Source organism: Oncorhynchus gorbuscha, linkage group LG19 (assembly GCF_021184085.1).
Source record: "Oncorhynchus gorbuscha isolate QuinsamMale2020 ecotype Even-year linkage group LG19, OgorEven_v1.0, whole genome shotgun sequence".
NCBI lineage: Eukaryota > Metazoa > Chordata > Actinopteri > Salmoniformes > Salmonidae > Oncorhynchus > Oncorhynchus gorbuscha.
The window spans coordinates 77,908,005-77,930,770 of NC_060191.1; the positions used below are offsets into that span (position 1 = coordinate 77,908,005).

Here is a 22,766-nt window from a genome sequence, read left to right on the forward strand (position 1 = left end):
CCACTGTTCCACTGTTCCTAGACCAGTTAACCCACTGTTCCACTGTTCCTAGACCAGTTAACCCACTGTTCCTAGACCAGTTAACCCACTGTTCCACTGTTCCCAGGCCAGTTAACCCACTGTTCCACTGTTCCTAGACCAGTTAACCCACTGTTCCACTGTTCCCAGGCCAGTTAACCCACTGTTCCACTGTTCCCAGGCCAGTTAACCCACTGTTCCACTGTTCCCAGGCCAGTTAACCCACTGTTCCACTGTTCCTAGACCAGTTAACCCACTGTTCCTAGACCAGTTAACCCACTGTTCCTAGACCAGTTAACCCACTGTTCCTAGACCAGTTAACCCACTGTTCCTAGACCAGTTAACCCACTGTTCCTAGACCAGTTAACCCACTGTTCCACTGTTCCTAGACCAGTTAACCCACTGTTCCACTGTTCCTAGACCAGATAACCCACTGTTCCACTGTTCCTAGACCAGTTAACCCACTGTTCCACTGTTCCTAGACCAGTTAAAGGTTGAGTTCCCGTATTATTTACTTGTCTCATGATTGACTTGCTAAGAAATAAACAGAAAACCTATTTTCATTAGCGTCATAACACTTAAACATATAAACATCTGATCATACACATGCAAAATATCCCTTCACATGTCCACAACTCGGCATTCTACCGCTAACTACACAGCAGCTCATGTTAGAATCGATACACATGAAATAGAAAGTAAACGATATTTCATGATTTACTCACATTGGATACTGTGACTCAAACCTAACAGAGGTCAAAGGATATACGTGCAGGAGAGTTCTTTAAGGTTCATGACAGACCTCACCTATTGGTGTATTGCTGCCACCTACTGTATTTTTTTTATTTTTTATTTTTTATTTTACCTTTATTTAACCAGGCAAGTCAGTTAAGAACATATTCTTATTTTCAATGACGGCCTGGGAACAGTGGGTTAACTGCCTGTTCAGGGGCAGAACGACAGATTTGTACCTTGTCAGCTCGGGGGTTTGAACTCGCAACCTTCCGCTCTAACCACTAGGCTACGCTGCCGCCCTAGCGGCATTTTAAATATCTCTATCTATCTATTTATCTATGAATTAATGTTGGGAAAGGTGGGGGAATAACAACTTCATATACAAAAATAAAATAAATCCTCCCAAATCCTTCAGTGATAATGCAAATCCCCACGTAGAAGAGTTGTTTGGTACCAAATGCAGGTGATCTCAGAGCATGAAGTTGTATAGAGATCTCTAGTGCACGAAAGCCTGTATTACATGGGCAGCACCATTTAAAGACATTGGGATCTCTACACATCTCTATGGCTCAGAGGCAGCTGTAGTTAAAGGAGCAGTTCGTTTAAAAGTGTGAGATTATTATTTTTTTGTGCCTTTTCTACAATGTCGTTAGATGTTTTGTTTTTTTTGCCCTTCCGCGAAGATCTCCACTAAACACAAAATCAAGACTTTTATCTGTCTTTCTGTGACCGCCAATAACTTCAGAATGAATGTGACACTGACTACAATTACAAAGTTGCATTATATATAATTCTTTACATAACACATCTTTACACAATACGCCATCTTTACGCAATACGCCATCTTTACACAATACGCCATCTTTACACAATACGCCATCTTTACACAATACGCCATCTTTACACAATACGCCATCTTTACACAATACGCCATCTTTACACAATACGCCATCTTTACACAATACGCCATCTTTACACAATACGCCATCTTTACACAATACGCCATCTTTACACAATACGCCATCTTTACGCAATACGCCATCTTTACACAATACGCCATCTTTACACAATACGCCATCTTTACGCAATACGCCATCTTTACGCAATACGCCATCTTTACGCAATACGACATCTTTACGCAATACGACATCTTTACACAATACGCCATCTTTACACAATACGCCATCTTTACACAATACGCCATCTTTACACAATACGCCATCTTTACGCAATACATCTTTACGTAATACATAATTAATTACGTGACAAGCTAAGGATATAAAGATACTCCAATGAAAACCCAGATGACTGTATTCAAATATAAATTCATTACAGGCTACACAGACCTATATATTGGAATTATATTTTAGTCAATTTTATTTTATTTCAAATTGAGTTTAGTTGAACTATTTGTACGCTACTGTCTAATTTTTACGTCAATATATTTAATGATGTGTAACGTGCTCAATGATGTGCCAAATTTAGATTTAAATGCATTATTTTAGGGTAAGCATTAGACTAAGCCATGCAGTGCATTATTTTAGGGTAAGCATTAGACTAAGCCATGCAGTGCATTATTTTAGGGTAAGCATTAGATTAAGCCATGCAGTGCATTATTTTAGGGTAAGCATTAGATTAAGCCATGCAGTGCATTATTTTAGGGTAAAAGACTAAGCCATGCAGTGCATTATTTTAGGGTAAGCATTAGATTAAGCCATGCAGTGCATTATTTTAGGGTAAATTAGATTAAGCCATGCAGTGCATTATTTTAGGGTAAGCATTAGATTAAGCCATGCAGTGCATTATTTTGGAATTAGATTAAGCCATGCAGTGCATTATTTTAGGGTTTAGATTAAGCCATGCAATTATTTTAGGGTAAGCATTAGTTGATGCAGTGCATTATTTTAGGGTAAGCATTAGATTAAGACATCAGTGCATTATTTTAGGCAAGCATTATATTTAATGATGCATTATTAGAGGGTAAGCATTAGATTAAGCCATGCAGTGCATTATTTTAGGGTAAGCATTAGATTAAGCCATGCAGTGCATTATTTTAGGGTAAGCATTAGATTAAGCCATGCAGTGCATTATTTTGGGGTAAGCATTAGATTAAGCCATGCAGTGCATTATTTTAGGGTAAGCATTAGATTAAGCCATGCAGTGCATTATTTTAGGGCAAGCATTAGATTAAGCCATGCAATGCATTATTAGAGGGTAAGCATTAGATTAAGCCATGCAGTGCATTATTTTAGGGTAAGCATTAGATTAAGCCATGCAGTGCATTATTTTAGGGTAAGCATTAGATTAAGCCATGCAGTGCATTATGTTTGGGGTAAGCATTAGATTAAGCCATGCAGTGCATTATTTTAGGGTAAGCATTAGATTAAGCCATGCAGTGCATTATTTTAGGGTAAGCATTAGATTAAGCCATGCAGTGCATTATTTTAGGGTAAGCATTAAACTAAGCCATGCAGTGCGTTATTTTAGGGTAAGCATTAGATTAAACCATGCAGTGCATTATGTTTGGGGTAAGCATTAGATTAAGCCATGCAGTGCATTATTTTAGGGTAAGCATTAGATTAAGCCATGCAGTGCATTATTTTAGGGTAAGCATTAGATTAAGCCATGCAGTGCATTATTTTAGGGTAAGCATTAGATTAAGCCATGCAGTGCATTATTTTAGGGTAAGCATTAGATTAAGCCATGCAGTGCATTATTTTAGGGTAAGCATTAGATGAAGTGCATTTAGAAAGCATTCAAATTTTAGGAAATGTATTAAAAAATAATAAACAGATACCTTATTTACATAAGTATTCAGACCCTTTGCTATGAGACTCTAAATTGAGCTCAGGTGCATCCTGTTTCCATTGATCATCCTTGAGATGTTTCTACAACTTGATTGGAGTCCACCTGTGGTAAATTCAATTGATTGGACATGATTTGGAAAGGCACACACCTGTCTATATAAGGTCCCGCAGTTGACAGTGCATGTCAGCATGCAGTGTTACAGTGACCTTCATCGTTCTGAAATGGAAGAAGTTTGGAACAACCTAGACTCCTCCTAGAGCTGGCCGCCCAAACTGAGAAATCGGGAGGAGACGGGCCTAGGTCAGGGAGGTGACCGAGAACCTGTCCAAATGACTACCGACCCGTAGCACTCACGTCTGTAGCCATGAACGTAACAGCTTCTACCCCCAAGACCTAAAACCCCTTAACATCTAGGCAAATGGCTACCCAGAATATTTTCACCTCAGCTCTCCACACCACTGCCACTCTCTGTTGTCCTCTATGCATAGTCACTTTAATAACTCTACCTACATGTACATACTACCTCAACTAACCGGTGCCCCCCTGTATATAGCCTCCACATTGACTCTGTACCGTAACACCCTGTATATAGCCTCCACATTGACTCTGTACCGGTACCCCCTGTATATAGCCTCCACATTGACTCTGTACCGTAACACCCTGTATATAGCCTCCACATTGACTCTGTACCGGTACCCCCTGTATATAGCCTCCACATTGACTCTGTACCGGTACCACCTGTATATAGCCTCCACATTGACTCTGTACCCCTATATATAGCCTCCACATTGACTCTGTACCGGTACTTCCTGTATATAGCCTCCACATTGACTCTGTACCGGTACCCCCTGTATATAGCCTCCACATTGACTCTGTACCGGTACCACCTGTATATAGCCTCCACATTGACTCTGTACCTGTACCCCCGGTAGCCCCCTGTATATAGCCTCCACATTGACTCTGTACCGGTACTTCCTGTATATAGCCTCCACATTGACTCTGTACCGGTACACCCCCTGTGATATAGCCTGCACATTGACTCTGTACCGTAACACCCTGTATATAGCCTCCACATTGACTCTGTACCGTAACACCCCCTGTATATAGCCTCCACATTGACTCTGTACCGGTACCCCCTGTATATAGCCTCCACATTGACTCTGTACCGGTACCCCCTGTATATAGCCTCCACATTGACTCTGTACCGGTACCCCCTGTATATAGCCTCCACATTGACTCTGTACTGGTACCCCTGTATATAGCCTCCACATTGACTCTGTACCGTAACACCCTGTATATAGCCTCCACATTGACTCTGTACCTGTACCGGTACCCTGTATATAGCCTCCATATTGACTCTGTACCGGTACCCCCTGTATATAGCCTCCACATTGACTCTGTACCGTAACACCCTGTATATAGCCTCCACATTGACTCTGTACCGTAACACCCTGTATATAGCCTCCACATTGACTCTGTACCGGTACCCCCTGTATATAGCCTCCACATTGACTCTGTACCGGTACCCCCAGTATATAGCCTCCACATTGACTCTGTACCGGTACCCCCTGTATATAGCCTCCATATTGACTCTGTACCGTAACACCCTGTATATAGCCTCCACATTGACTCTGTACCGTAACACCCTGTATATAGCCTCCACATTGACTCTGTACCGGTACCCCCTGTATATAGCCTCCACATTGACTCTTTACCGTAATACCCTGTATATAGCCTCCACATTGACTCTGTACCGTAAAAACCCTGTACATAGCCTCCACATTGACTCTGTACCGGTACTCCCCTGTATATAGCCTCCACATTGACTCTGTACCGTAACACCCTGTATATAGCCTCCACATTGACTCTGTACCGTAATACCCTGTATATATTGTTATTTTAATGCTGCTCTTTAATTACTTGTTACTTAAAAAAAAAAATCCATATTTTTTTTAAACTGCATTGTTGGTTAAGCATTTCACGGTCTACACCAACACAAGACAACACAGCATGGTAGCAACACAACATGGTAGCAACACAACATGGTAGCAACACAACATGTTAGCAACACAACATGGTAGCAACACAACATGGTAGCAACACGACATGGTAGCAACACGACATGGTAGCAGCACAACATGGTAGCATCACAACATGGTAGCATCACAACATGGTAGCAACACAACATGGTAGCAACACAACATGGTAGCAACACAACATGGTAGCAACACAACATTATTGGACACAGGCAACAGCACAAAGGGCAAGAAGGTAGAGACAACAATACATCACGCTAAGCAGCCACCACTGTCAGTAAGAGGTTCCATGATTGAGTCTTTGAATGAAGAGATAAAACTGTCCTCGTTCCATTTGCTAGCTTCAGCGAACTGAAAAGACGAGCAACCCAGGGATGTGTGTGCTTTGGGGACCTTTAACAGAATATGACGGGTGTTGTATGTGGAGGGTGAGGGCTGCTGTAGATATTTTTTTATTTTACCTTTATTTAACTAGACCAGATTTTTTTACAGCTTTATTGAACTAGGCAAGTCAGTTTAGAACAAATTATTATTTTCAATGACAGCCTGGTCAGGGGCAGAATGACAGATTTGTACCTTGTCAGCTCGGGGATTTGAACTTTCAACCATTCGGTTACTAGTCCAGCGCTCTAACCACTAGGCTACCCTGCCGCCCCAGATAGGGGGGAGTTTACAGGGGGAGTGCAGTGATGTGTCCTATAAGGAGCATTTGTGGCAAATCTGATGGCCGAATGGTAAAGAACATTTAGCAGCTCAAAAACACCCTGACCTGCCTATCTATAAAGTACATCTCCGTAATCTGTCATGGGCAGGATGGTCATCTGAATCAGGGTTAGTTTGGCAGCTGGGGTGAAACAGATTACGATAGAGGAAACTAAGTCTAGATTTAACCAAGTCTAGATTTAACTTTAGCCTGCAGCTTTGATATGTGCTGAGAGAAAGACAGTGTCCTGTCTAGCCATACTCCCAAGTACTTGTTTGAGGTGACTACCTCAAGCTCTAAACCCTCAGAGGTAGTAATCACACCTGTGGAGAGAGGGGCATTCTTCTTACCAAACCACATGACCTTTGTTTTGGAGGTGTTCAGAACAAGGTTAAGGGCAGAGAAAGCTATTGACCAGGGCCCACCCTATAAAGTGCCCTACTATTGACCAGGGCCCACCCTATATAGTGCCCTACTATTGACCAGGGCCCACCCTATATAGTGCCCTACTATTGACCAGGGCCCACCCTAAATAGTGCCCTACTATTGACCAGGGCCCACCCTATATAGTGCCCTACTATTGACCAGGGCCCACCCTAAATAGTGCCCTACTATTGACCAGGGCCCACCCTATATAGTGCCCTACTATTGACCAGGGCCCACCCTAAATAGTGCCCTACTATTGACCAGGGCCCACCCTATATAGTGCCCTACTATTGACCAGGGCCCACCCTATATAGTGCCCTACTATTGACCAGGGCCCACCCTAAATAGTGCCCTACTATTGACCAGGGCCCACCCTATATAGTGCCCTACTATTGACCAGGGCCCACCCTATATAGTGCCCTACTATTGACCAGGGCCCACCCTATATAGTGCCCTACTATTGACCAGGGCCCACCCTATATAGTGCCCTACTATTGACCAGGGCCCACCCTATATAGTGCCCTACTATTGACCAGGGCCCACCCTATATAGTGCCCTACTATTGACCAGGGCCCACCCTATATAGTGCCCTACTATTGACCAGGGCCCACCCTATATAGTGCCCTACTATTGACCAGGGCCCACCCTATATAGTGCCCTACTATTGACCAGGGCCCACCCTATATAGTGCCCTACTATTGACCAGGGCCCACCCTATATAGTGCCCTACTATTGACCAGGGCCCACCCTATATAGTGCCCTACTATTGACCAGGGCCCACCCTATATAGTGCCCTACTATTGACCAGGGCCCACCCTATATAGTGCCCTACTATTGACCAGGGCCCACCCTATGCCCTACTGTATATAGTGTCCTATGGGCCATTTGGGACACACCCTATAATCCTGCCTTTGCCTCTTCTCTCTGTGATGTCATCAGGGCCTCTCCAGGGTCTCTCCGGCCCATCCTCCAAAGCTGGGCCAGTGCCCCTCCCCCCTGACCCAGCTCTGACCCCTGGGATGGGACGTGGTCTGGGACCAGGAGGTCAAAGGTCAGAGATGCCTCGCCCCGCTCAGCAGGTGGTCTATGTCTTCACTACCAGCCTGGCCAACAGGTGAGACATGCACACACAATATGAACACACACATGTGCACACACACCTCACGTGGTGAGATAAAAGGCTCTTCACACAAAAAATGCTGAGCAGAAGAGTGCACGAATTGAACAAATCCATTTTTGTGGTCTGGTCTTGTCATGTTTCTTTTGTACTGAAATGACTAAACAACAGGTGAAGTAGTACCCCCTAACCCAGAGGGAGTACCACCCCCTAACCCAGAGGGAGTACCACCCCCAAACCCAGGTGGAGTAGTACCCCCAAACCCAGGTGGAGTTGTACCCCCAAACCCAGGTGGAGTAGTACCCCCAAACCCAGGTGGAGTAGTACCCCAAACCCAGGTGGAGTAGTACCCCAAACCCCCCAAACCCAGGTGGAGTAGTACCCCCAAACCCAGGTGGAGTAGTACCCCCAAACCCAGGTGGAGTTGTACCCCCAAACCCAGGTGGAGTAGTACCCCAAACCCAGGTGGAGTAGTACCCCCAAACCCAGGTGGAGTAGTACCCCCAAACCCAGGTGGAGTAGTACCCCCAAACCCAGGTGGAGTAGTACCCCCAAACCCAGGTGGAGTAGTACCCCCAAACCCAGGTGGAGTTGTACCCCCAAACCCAGGTGGAGTAGTACCCCCAAACCCAGGTGGAGTAGTACCCCAAACCCAGATGGAGTAGTACCCCCAAACCCAGGTGAGGGAGTAGTACCCCCAAACCCAGGTGGAGTAGTACCCCCAAACCCAGGTGGAGTAGTACCCCCCCTAACCCAGGTGGAGTAGTACCCCCAAACCCAGGTAAAGTAGTACCCCCTAACCCAGGTAAAGTGGTAACCCAGGTCAAGTAGTTACCCAGGTAAAGTAGGCCCTTTTGCATTAAGCTGTTATAGAGAGAAGCATCAACACCACTGTGGGTCTAGGAGCTACTCTGAAGTATTAACCCTGTGTTATCTGTCTGTCTCTCAGTGCTGCTGAATCAGTGATGCACGGCCACTCAGACTCTATTCTCCTGTTCCACCAGCAGAACGTCCCACGGACCAAACAACTGGAGCAGGTCAGCTACCCACACTGAAAAGATACGCAGCTACCCACACTGAAAAGATACGCAGCTACCCACACTGGAAAGATACGCAGCTACCCACACTGAAAAGATACGCAGCTACCCACACTGGAAAGATACGCAGCTACCCACACTGAAAAGATACGCAGCTTCACACACTGGAAAGATACCCACCAACACACTCCGCTCTTAAGGCGTTTGCATACTTCCCATCAGATGCAGTTTGGAATCGGTTGTGCATATATTATAATTATATTTTGGGGCGTTTTGGTCTTCGGCGAGGGTTTTTCAGAGACATGCCGCAGTTCGGGAAACCAAAGTCTACTCACTTTCGTCAATAATTTGGAGAACAGTAGGGATTCTTCCACGAACGAGAGTTTGTTGTTGTTTAGCAATAGACGACTCGCTTTCATGAAAAACAAATTGACTTGCGAAATACTGCACCATAACATTTCAAGACGTCCTGAAATTACTGAAAGATATCTGACTAGTGGGTACTGATGGTACAGGGTGATATCTGACTAGTGGGTACTGATAGTACAGGGTGATATCTGACTAGTGGGTACTGATGGTACAGGGTGATATCTGACTAGTGGGTACTGATAGTACAGGGTGATATCTGACTAGTGGGTACTGATGGTACAGGGTGATATCTGACTAGTGGGTACTGATGGTACAGGGTGATATCTGACTAGTGGGTACTGACTGAGTACAGGGTGATATCTGACTAGTGGGTACTGATAGTACAGGGTGATATCTGACTAGTGGGTACTGATAGTACAGGGTGATATCTGACTAGTGGGTACTGATGGTACAGGGTGATATCTGACTAGTGGGTACTGATGGTACAGGGTGATATCTGACTAGTGGGTACTGATGGTACAGGGTGATATCTGACTAGTGGGTACTGATAGTACAGGGTGATATCTGACTAGTGGGTACTGATGGTACAGGGTGATATCTGACTAGTGGGTACTGATAGTGGGTTTGGAGGGTGATATCTGACTAGTGGGTACTGATGGTACAGGGTGATATCTGACTAGTGGGTACATGAAAAACATGGTACAGGGTGATATCTGACTAGTGGGTACTGATGATATCTGACTAGTGGGTACAGGGTGATATCTGACTAGTGGGTACTGATGGTACAGGGTGATATCTGACTAGTGGGTACTGATGGTACAGGGTGATATCTGACTAGTGGGTACTGATGGTACAGGGTGATATCTGACTAGTGGGTACTGATGGTACAGGGTGATATCTGACTAGTGGGTACTGATGGTACAGGGTGATATCTGACTAGTGGGTACTGATGGTACAGGGTGATATCTGACTAGTGGGTACTGATGGTACAGGGTGATATCTGACTAGTGGGTACTGATGGTACAGGGTGATATCTGACTAGTGGGTACTGATGGTACAGGGTGATATCTGACTAGTGGGTACTGATGGTACAGGGTGATATCTGACTAGTGGGTACTGATGGTACAGGGTGATATCTGACTAGTGGGTACTGATGGTACAGGGTGATATCTGACTAGTGGGTACTGATGGTACAGGGTGATATCTGACTAGTGGGTACTGATGGTACAGGGTGATATCTGACTAGTGGGTACTGATAGTACAGGGTGATATCTGACTAGTGGGTACTGATAGTACAGGGTGATATCTGACTAGTGGGTACTGATGGTACAGGGTGATATCTGACTAGTGGGTACTGATGGTACAGGGTGATATCTGACTAGTGGGTACTGATGGTACAGGGTGATATCTGACTAGTGGGTACTGATGGTACAGGGTGATATCTGACTGGTGGGTACTGATGGTACAGGGTGATAGTACAGGGTGATATCTGACTAGTGGGTACTGATGGTACAGGGTGATATCTGACTAGTGGGTACTGATGGTACAGGGTGATATCTGACTAGTGGGTACTGATAGTACAGGGTGATATCTGACTAGTGGGTACTGATTAGTACAGGGTGATATCTGACTAGTGGGTACTGATGGTACAGGGTGATATCTGACTAGTGGGTACTGATAGTACAGGGTGATATCTGACTAGTGGGTACTGATAGTACAGGGTGATATCTGACTAGTGGGTACTGATGGTACAGGGTGATATCTGACTAGTGGGTACTGATGGTACAGGGTGATATCTGACTAGTGGGTACTGATGGTACAGGGTGATGGTACAGGGTGATATCTGACTAGTGGGTACTGATGGTACAGGGTGATAGTACAGGGTGATATCTGACTAGTGGGTACTGATAGTACAGGGTGATATCTGACTAGTGGGTACTGATAGTACAGGGTGATATCTGACTAGTGGGTACTGATAGTACAGGGTGATATCTGACTAGTGGGTACTGATGGTACAGGGTGATATCTGACTAGTGGGTACTGATGGTACAGGGTGATATCTGACTAGTGGGTACTGATAGTACAGGGTGATATCTGACTAGTGGGTACTGATGGTACAGGGTGATATCTGACTAGTGGGTACTGATGGTCCAGGGTGATAGTACAGGGTGATATCTGACTAGTGGGTACTGATAGTACAGGGTGATATCTGACTAGTGGGTACTGATGGTACAGGGTGATATCTGACTAGTGGGTACTGATGGTACAGGGTGATATCTGACTAGTGGGTACTGATGGTACAGGGTGATAGTACAGGGTGATATCTGACTAGTGGGTACTGATGGTACAGGGTGATATCTGACTAGTGGGTACTGATGGTACAGGGTGATAGTACAGGGTGATATCTGACTAATGGGTACTGATAGTACAGGGTGATATCTGACTAGTGGGTACTGATGGTACAGGGTGATATCTGACTAGTGGGTACTGATGGTACAGGGTGATATCTGACTAGTGGGTACTGATGGTACAGGGTGATATCTGACTAGTGGGTACTGATAGTACAGGGTGATATCTGACTAGTGGGTACTGATAGTACAGGGTGATATCTGACTAGTGGGTACTGATGGTACAGGGTGATAGTACAGGGTGATATCTGACTAGTGGGTACTGATAGTACAGGGTGATATCTGACTAGTGGGTACTGATGGTACAGGGTGATAGTACAGGGTGATATCTGACTAGTGGGTACTGATGGTACAGGGTGATAGTACAGGGTGATATCTGACTAGTGGGTACTGATAGTACAGGGTGATATCTGACTAGTGGGTACTGATGGTACAGGGTGATATCTGACTAGTGGGTACTGATAGTACAGGGTGATATCTGACTAGTGGGTACTGATAGTACAGGGTGATATCTGACTAGTGGGTACTGATAGTACAGGGTGATAGTACAGGGTGATATCTGACTAGTGGGTACTGATGGTACAGGGTGATAGTACAGGGTGATATCTGACTAGTGGGTACTGATAGTACAGGGTGATATCTGACTAGTGGGTACTATGGTACAGGGTGATAGTATAGGGTGATATCTGACTAGTGGGTACTGATAGTACAGGGTGATATCTGACTAATGGGTACTGATGGTACAGGGTGATATCTGACTAGTGGGTACTGATGGTACAGGGTGATATCTGACTAGTGGGTACTGATGGTACAGGGTGATAGTGGGTACTGATGGTACAGGGTGATATCTGACTAGTGGGTACTGATAGTACAGGGTGATATCTGACTAGTGGGTACTGATGGTACAGGGTGATATCTGACTAGTGGGTACTGATGGTACAGGGTGATATCTGACTAGTGGGTACTGATGGTACAGGGTGATATCTGACTAGTGGGTACTGATGGTACAGGGTGATATCTGACTAGTGGGTACTGATGGTACAGGGTGATATCTGACTAGTGGGTACTGATGGTACAGGGTGATATCTGACTAGTGGGTACTGATGGTACAGGGTGATATCTGACTAGTGGGTACTGATAGTACAGGGTGATATCTGACTAGTGGGTACTGATGGTACAGGGTGATATCTGACTAGTGGGTACTGATGGTACAGGGTGATATCTGACTAGTGGGTACTGATGGTACAGGGTGATATCTGACTAGTGGGTACTGATAGTGGATATCTGACTAGTGGGTACTGATGGTACAGGGTGATATCTGACTAGTGGGTACTGATGGTACAGGGTGATATCTGACTAGTGGGTACTGATGGTACAGGGTGATATCTGACTAGTGGGTACTGATGGTACAGGGTGATAGTGGGTACTGATGGTACAGTGACTAGTGGGTACTGATGGTACAGGGTGATATCTGACTAGTGGGTACTGATGGTACAGGGTGATATCTGACTAGTGGGTACTGATGGTACAGGGTGATATCTGACTAGTGGGTACTGATGGTACAGGGTGATATCTGACTAGTGGGTACTGATAGTACAGGGTGATATCTGACTAGTGGGTACTGATAGTACAGGGTGATATCTGACTAGTGGGTACTGATGGTACAGGGTGATATCTGACTAGTGGGTACTGATAGTACAGGGTGATATCTGACTAGTGGGTACTGATAGTACAGGGTGATATCTGACTAGTGGGTACTGATGGTACAGGGTGATGGTACAGGGTGATATCTGACTAGTGGGTACTGATAGTACAGGGTGATGGTACAGGGTGATATCTGACTAGTGGGTACTGATGGTACAGGGTGATATCTGACTAGTGGGTACTGATGGTACAGGGTGATATCTGACTAGTGGGTACTGATAGTACAGGGTGATATCTGACTAATGGGAAGTGAAAGTGTGAACCTCCAGGTGTTCGAGGAGGTGTGAAGCTGCATCTTTCTCTGTTCACATACTTGTCTTTGTTCCCATTTGTAGTAGAAACTACAGGCTGTGTTTTGCTTCAGATATGCAATGCTTTGCATAAAGTCTCCATGAATATACAGGTGTCGGTAACACTACCGAACAGTATCACACTACCGAACAGTATAACACTACCGAACAGTATAACACTACCGAACAGTATAACAACAGTATAACACTACCGAACAGTATAACACTACAGTATAACACTACAGTATAACACTACCGAACAGTATAACACTACCGAACAGTATAACACTACATAACACTACCGAACAGTATAACACTACCGAACAGTGTAACACTACCGAACAGTGTAACACTACCGAACAGTATAACACTACCGAACAGTATAACACTACCGAACAGTATAACACTACCGAACAGTATAACACTACAGAACAGTAACACTACCAGTGTAACAACAGTATAACACTACCGAACAGTGTAACACTACCGAACAGTATAACACTACCGAACAGTATAACACTACAGTATAACACTACCAGAACAGTATAACACTACCAGTATAACAACAGTATAACACTACAGTATAACACTACAGTATAACACTACAGTATAACACTACCGAACAGTATAACACTACAACGAACAGTATAACACTAACACTACGAACAGTATAACACTACCGAACAGTATAACACTACCGAACAGTATAACACTACCGAACAGTATAACACTACCGAACAGTATAACACTACCGAACAGTATAACACTACCGAACAGTGTAACACTACAGTATAACACTACAGTATAACACTACAGTATAACACTACCGAACAGTGTAACACTACCGAACAGTATAACACTACCAAACAGTATAACACTACCAAACAGTATAACACACAGTGTAACACTACCGAACAGTGTAACACTACAGTGTAACACTACCGAACAGTATAACACTACAGTGTAACACTACCGAACAGTATAACACTACCGAACAGTATAACACTACAGTATAACACTACCGAACAGTGTAACACTACCGAACAGTGTAACACTACCGAACAGTATAACACTACCGAACAGTATAACACTACCGAACAGTATAACACTACCGAACAGTGTAACACTACAGTATAACACTACCGAACAGTATAACACTACAGTATAACACTACCGAACAGTGTAACACTACCGAACAGTGTAACACTACCGAACAGTATAACACTACAGTATAACACTACAGTATAACACTACCGAACAGTATAACACTACCGAACAGTATAACACTACAGTGTAACACTACCGAACAGTGTAACACTACAGTATAACACTACCGAACAGTGTAACACTACCGAACAGTATAACACTACAGTGTAACACTACCGAACAGTATAACACTACAGTGTAACACTACCGAACAGTGTAACACTACCGAACAGTGTAACACTACCGAACAGTGTAACACTACCGAACAGTATAACACTACCGAACAGTATAACACTACAGTATAACACTACCGAACAGTATAACACTACCGAACAGTGTAACACTACAGTGTAACACTACCGAACAGTATAACACTACCGAACAGTGTAACAATACAGTGTAACACTACCGAACAGTATAACACTACAGTGTAACACTACCGAACAGTATAACACTACCGAACAGTGTAACACTACCGAACAGTGTAACACTACCGAACAGTACCGAACAGTATAACACTATAACACGAACAGTATAACACTACCGAACAGTGTAACACTACCGAACAGTGTAACACTACCGAACAGTGTAACACTACAGTATAACACTACAGTATAACACTACAGTATAACACTACAGTATAACACTACAGTGTAACACTACAGTGTAACAGTACCGAACAGTATAACACTACAGTATAACACTACCGAACAGTGTAACACTACCGAACAGTGTAACACTACCGAACAGTGTAACACTACCGAACAGTGTAACACTACAGTATAACACTACAGTATAACACTACAGTGTAACACTACAGTGTAACACTACAGTATAACACTACAGTATAACACTACAGTGTAACACTACAGTATAACACTACAGTGTAACACTACCGAACAGTGTAACACTACCGAACAGTATAACACTACAGTATAACACTACAGTATAACACTACAGTGTAACACTACCGAACAGTGTAACACTACAGTGTAACACTACCGAACAGTGTAACACTACAGTGTAACACTACCGAACAGTATAACACTACAGTGTAACACTACCGAACAGTATAACACTACCGAACAGTGTAACACTAACACTACCGAACAATATAACACTACAGTGTAACACTACCGAACAGTATAACACTACCGAACAGTATAACACTACAGTATAACACTACCGAACAGTATAACACTACAGTATAACACCGAACAGTATAACACTAACACTACCGAACAGTATAACAACAGTATAACACTACCGAACAGTATAACACTACCGAACAGTGTAACACTACCGAACAGTATAACACTACCGAACAGTATAACAACAGTATAACACTACTGAACATTATAACACTACCGAACAGTGTAACACTACCGAACTAACACTACAGTGTAACACTACCGAACAGTATAACACTACCGAACAGTATATAACACTACCGAACAGTATAACACTACAGTGTAACACTACGAACAGTGTAACACAGTATAACACTAACAGTATACTAACACTGAACAGTATAACACTACCGAACAGTGTAACACTACAGTGTAACACTACCGAACAGTATAACACTACCGAACAGTATAACACTACAGTGTAACACTACCGAACAGTATAACACTACCGAACAGTATAACACTACCTAACAGTGTAACACTACCGAACAGTGTAACACTACCGAACAGTATAACACTACAGTGTAACACTACAGTGTAACACTACCGAACAGTATAACACTACAGTATAACACTACCGAACAGTGTAACACTACCGAACAGTGTAACACTACCGAACAGTGTAACACTACAGTATAACACTACCGAACAGTATAACACTACAGTATAACACTACGTATAACACTACAGTATAACACTACCGAACAGTATAACACTACCGAACAGTATAACACTACCGAACAGTGTAACACCGAACAGTATAACACTACAGTATAACACTAACACTACAGTATAACACGAACAGTGTAACACTACCGAACAGTATAACACTACCGAACAGTATAACACTACCGAACAGTATAACACTACAGTATAACACTACAGTATAACACTACCAAACAGTGTAACACTACAGTATAACAACACAGTATAACACCGAACAGTATAACACTACAGTATAACACTACGAACAGTATAACACTACCGAACAGTGTAACACTACCGAACAGTGTAACACGAACAGTATAACACTACAGTATAACACTACCGAACAGTATAACACTACGAATAGTGTAACACTACAGTATAACACTACCGAACAGTATAACACTACAGTATAACACTACAGTGTAACACTACAGTGTAACACTACAGTGTAACACTACCGAACAGTGTAACACTACCGAACAGTGTAACACTACCGAACAGTGTAACACTACAGTATAACGAACTAACACCAGAACAGTGTAACACTACCGAACAGTGTAACACTACAGTATAACACTACCGAACAGTGTAACACTACCGAACAGTATAACACTAGTATAACACTACAGTATAACACTACAGTATAACACTACCGAACAGTGTAACACTACAGTGTAACACTACAGTGTAACACTACAGTGTAACACTACAGTATAACACTACCGAACAGTGTAACACTACAGTATAACACTACAGTATAACACTACAGTGTAACACTACAGTATAACACTACCGAACAGTGTAACACTACAGTGTAACACTACAGTATAACACTACAGTATAACACTACAGTATAACACTACAGTGTAACACTACCGAACAGTGTAACACTACCGAACAGTGTAACACTACCGAACAGTATAACACTACCGAACAGTATAACACTACTGAACATTATAACACTACCGAACAGTGTAACACTACAGTGTAACACTACCGAACAGTATAACACTACCGAACAGTATAACACTACAGTGTAACACTACCGAACAGTATAACACTACCGAACAGTATAACACTACCGAACAGTGTAACACTACCGAACAGTGTAACACTACCGAACAGTATAACACTACAGTGTAACACTACCGAACAGTGTAACACTACCGAACAGTATAACACTACAGTATAACACTACCGAACAGTGTAACACTACCGAACAGTGTAACACTACCGAACAGTGTAACACTACAGTATAACACTTCCGAACAGTATAACACTACAGTATAACACTACAGTATAACACTACAGTATAACACTACCGAACAGTATAACACTACCGAACAGTATAACACTACAGTATAACACTACAGTATAACACTACAGTATAACACTACAGTATAACACTACAGTATAACACTACCGAACAGTATAACACTACCGAACAGTATAACACTACAGCACAGTATAACACTACAGTATAACACTACAGTGTAACACTACCAAACAGTGTAACACTACAGTATAACACTACAGTATAACACTACAGTATAACACTACAGTATAACACTACCGAACAGTGTAACACTACCGAACAGTGTAACACTACAGTATAACACTACCGAACAGTATAACACTACAGTGTAACACTACCGAATAGTGTAACACTACAGTATAACACTACCGAACAGTATAACACTACAGTATAACACTACAGTATAACACTACAGTATAACACTACAGTGTAACACTACCGAACAGTGTAACACTACCGAACAGTGTAACACTACCGAACAGTGTAACACTACAGTATAACACTACCGAACAGTGTAACACTACCGAACAGTGTAACACTACAGTATAACACTACAGTGTAACACTACCGAATAGTGTAACACTACAGTATAACACTACAGTATAACACTACAGTGTAACACTACAGTGTAACACTACAGTCTAACACTACAGTGTAACACTACAGTATAACACTACAGTATAACACTACAGTGTAACACTACAGTATAACACTACCGAACAGTGTAACACTACAGTATAACACTACAGTATAACACTACAGTGTAACACTACAGTATAACACTACCGAACAGTGTAACACTACAGTGTAACACTACAGTATAACACTACAGTATAACACTACAGTATAACACTACAGTGTAACACTACAGTATAACACTACCGAACAGTGTAACACTACAGTATAACACTACAGTATAACACTACAGAACAGTATAACACTACAGTGTAACACTACCGAACAGTGTAACACTACCGAACAGTATAACACTACCGAACAGTGTAACACTACCGAACAGTGTAACACTACCGAACAGTATAACACTACCGAACAGTGTAACACTACCGAACAGTATAACACTACCGAACAGTGTAACACTACCGAACATTGTAACACTACAGTATAACACTACCGAACAGTATAACACTACAGTATAACACTACCGAACAGTATAACACTACAGAATAACACTACCGAACAGTGTAACACTACCGAACAGTGTAACACTACCGAACAGTGTAACACTACAGTATAACACTACCGAACAGTATAACACTACAGTATAACACTACCGAACAGTGTAACACTACAGTATAACACTACAGTGTAACACTACCGAACAGTGTAACACTACCGAACAGTATAACACTACAGTATAACACTACCGAACAGTATAACACTACAGTATAACACTACAGTGTAACACTACCGAACAGTGTAACCCTACCGAACAGTATAACACTACAGTATAACACTACAGTATAACACTACAGTGTAACACTACCGAACAGTGTAACACTACCGAACAGTGTAACACTACAGTATAACACTACAGTATAACACTACAGTATAACACTACCGAACAGTATAACACTACAGTATAACACTACAGTATAACACTACCGAACAGTATAACACTACCGAACAGTATAACACTACCGAACAGTGTAACACTACCGAACAGTGTAACACTACCGAACAGTATAACACTACAGTATAACACTACAGTATAACACTACAGTGTAACACTACCGAACAGTGTAACACTACCGAACAGTGTAACACTACAGTATAACACTACAGTATAACATTTACATTACATTTAAGTCATTTAGCAGACGCTCTTATCCAGAGCGACTTACACTACCGAACAGTATAACACTACAGTATAACACTACAGTATAACACTACCGAACAGTGTAACACTACCGAACAGTGTAACACTACCGAACAGTGTAACACTACCGTATAACACTACAGTGTAACACTACAGTATAACACTACAGTGTAACACTACCGAACAGTATAACACTACCGAACAGTGTAACACTACAGTATAACACTACAGTATAACACTACAGTATAACACTACAGTATAACACTACCGAACAGTATAACACTACCGAACAGTATAACACTACAGTGTAACACTACCGAACAGTATAACACTACCGAACAGTATAACACTACCGAACAGTATAACACTACCGAACAGTATAACACTACAGTGTAACACTACCGAACAGTGTAACACTACCGAACAGTATAACACTACCGAACAGTATAACACTACCGAACAGTATAACACTACAGTATAACACTACAGTATAACACTACAGTATAACACTACCGAACAGTATAACAACAGTATAACACTACCGAACAGTATAACACTACAGTATAACACTACAGTATAACACTACAGTATAACACTACAGTATAACACTACCGAACAGTATAACACTACAGTATAACACTACAGTATAACACTACAGTATAACACTACCGAACAGTATAACACTACCGAACAGTATAACACTACCGAACAGTGTAACACTACCGAACAGTATAACACTACCGAACAGTATAACACTACCGAACAGTATAACACTACAGTATAACACTACCGAACAGTATAACACTACAGTATAACACTACCGAACAGTATAACACTACAGTATAACACTACCGAACAGTATAACACTACCGAACAGTATAACACTACAGTGTAACACTACCGAACAGTATAACACTACAACACTACCGAACAGTATAACACTGTATAACACTACCGAACAGTGTAACACTACCGAACAGTGTAACACTACCGAACATAACACCGAACAGTACAGTAACACTACCGAACAGTATAACACTACAGTATAACACTACCGAACAGTATAACACTACAGTGTAACACTACCGAACAGTGTAACACTACCGTATAACAACAGTATAACACTACAGTATAACACGAACAGTATAACACTACAGTGTAACACTACCGAACAGTATAACACTACAGTATAACACTACAGTGTAACACTACCGAACAGTATAACACTACCGAACAGTATAACACTACAGTATAACACTACAGTATAACACTACAGTATAACACTACAGTATAACACTACAGTATAACACTACCGAACAGTATAACACTACCGAACAGTATAACACTACAGTATAAACAGTGTAACACTACAGTATAACACTACAGTATAACACTGTAACACTAACACTACCGAACAGTATAACACTACCGAACACAGTATAACACTACCGAACAGTGTAACACTACGAACAGTGTAACAACAGTGTAACACTACCGAACAGAACAGTATAACACAGTATAACACTACAGTATAACACTACAGTATAACACTACAGTATAACACTACCGAACAGTGTAACACTACCGAACAGTGTAACACTACCGAACAGTGTAACACTACAGTATAACACTACAGTATAACAACAGTATAACACTACCGAACAGTGTAACACTACAGTGTAACACTACCGAACAGTGTAACACTACAGTATAACACTACCGAACAGTGTAACACTACAGTATAAACAGTGTAACACTACAGTGTAACACTACCGAACAGTGTAACACTACAGAACAGTGTAACACTACCGAACAGTATAACACTACAGTGTAACACTACAGTGAACAGTGTAACACTACCGAACAGTGTAACACTACAGTACAGTAACACTACTGAACATTGTAACACTACCGAACAGTATAACAACAGTATAACACTACCGAACAGTATAACACTACAGAACGTATAACAACAGTGTAACACTACCGAACAGTGTAACACTACCGAACAGTGTAACACTACCAGTGTAACAACAGTGTAACACTACCGAACAGTATAACACTACCGAACAGTGTAACACTACCGAACAGTGTAACACTACCGAACAGTATAACACTACAGTATAACACTACAGTATAACATTTACAGTTAACACTTTATAGTCAGTTAACACTACAGTGTAACAGTATAACCAGTATAACACTACCGAACAGTATAACACTACGAACAGTATAACACTACAGTATAACACTACAGTATAACACTACCGAACAGTGTAACACTACCGAACAGTGTAACACTACCGAACAGTATAACACTACAGTATAACACTACAGTGTAACACTACAGTATAACACTACAGTGTAACACTACCGAACAGTATAACACTACCGAACAGTGTAACACTACAGTATAACACTACAGTATAACACTACAGTATAACACTACAGTATAACACTACCGAACAGTATAACACTACCGAACAGTATAACACTACAGTATAACACTACAGTGTAACACTACGTAACAACAGTGTAACACTACAGTATAACAACAGTATAACACTACCGAACAGTATAACACTACCGAACAGTATAACACTACCGAACAGTATAACACAGTGTAACACTACCGAACAGTGTAACACTACCAGAACAGTATAACACTACCGAACAGTATAACACTACAGTATAACACTACCGAACAGTATAACACTACAGTATAACACTACCGAACAGTATAACACTACAGTATAACACTACCGAACAGTATAACACTACAGTATAACACTACCGAACAGTATAACACTACAGTATAACACTACAGTATAACACTACAGTATAACACTACCGAACAGT

At 42.1% G+C, this 22,766-nt stretch overlaps 1 protein-coding gene across 1 annotated transcript in view; it reads left to right on the plus strand.

Annotated features, from left to right (window-relative positions):
• The window catches only part of bcl9l (bcl9 like), a 98,509-nt gene that overhangs the window by 58,964 nt on the left and 16,779 nt on the right, over positions 1 to 22,766 (plus strand). The window contains 2 exon segments of the mRNA XM_046314026.1: positions 7,666 to 7,840; positions 8,793 to 8,880. Coding sequence (XP_046169982.1) covers positions 7,666 to 7,840; positions 8,793 to 8,880 — 263 coding nt within the window.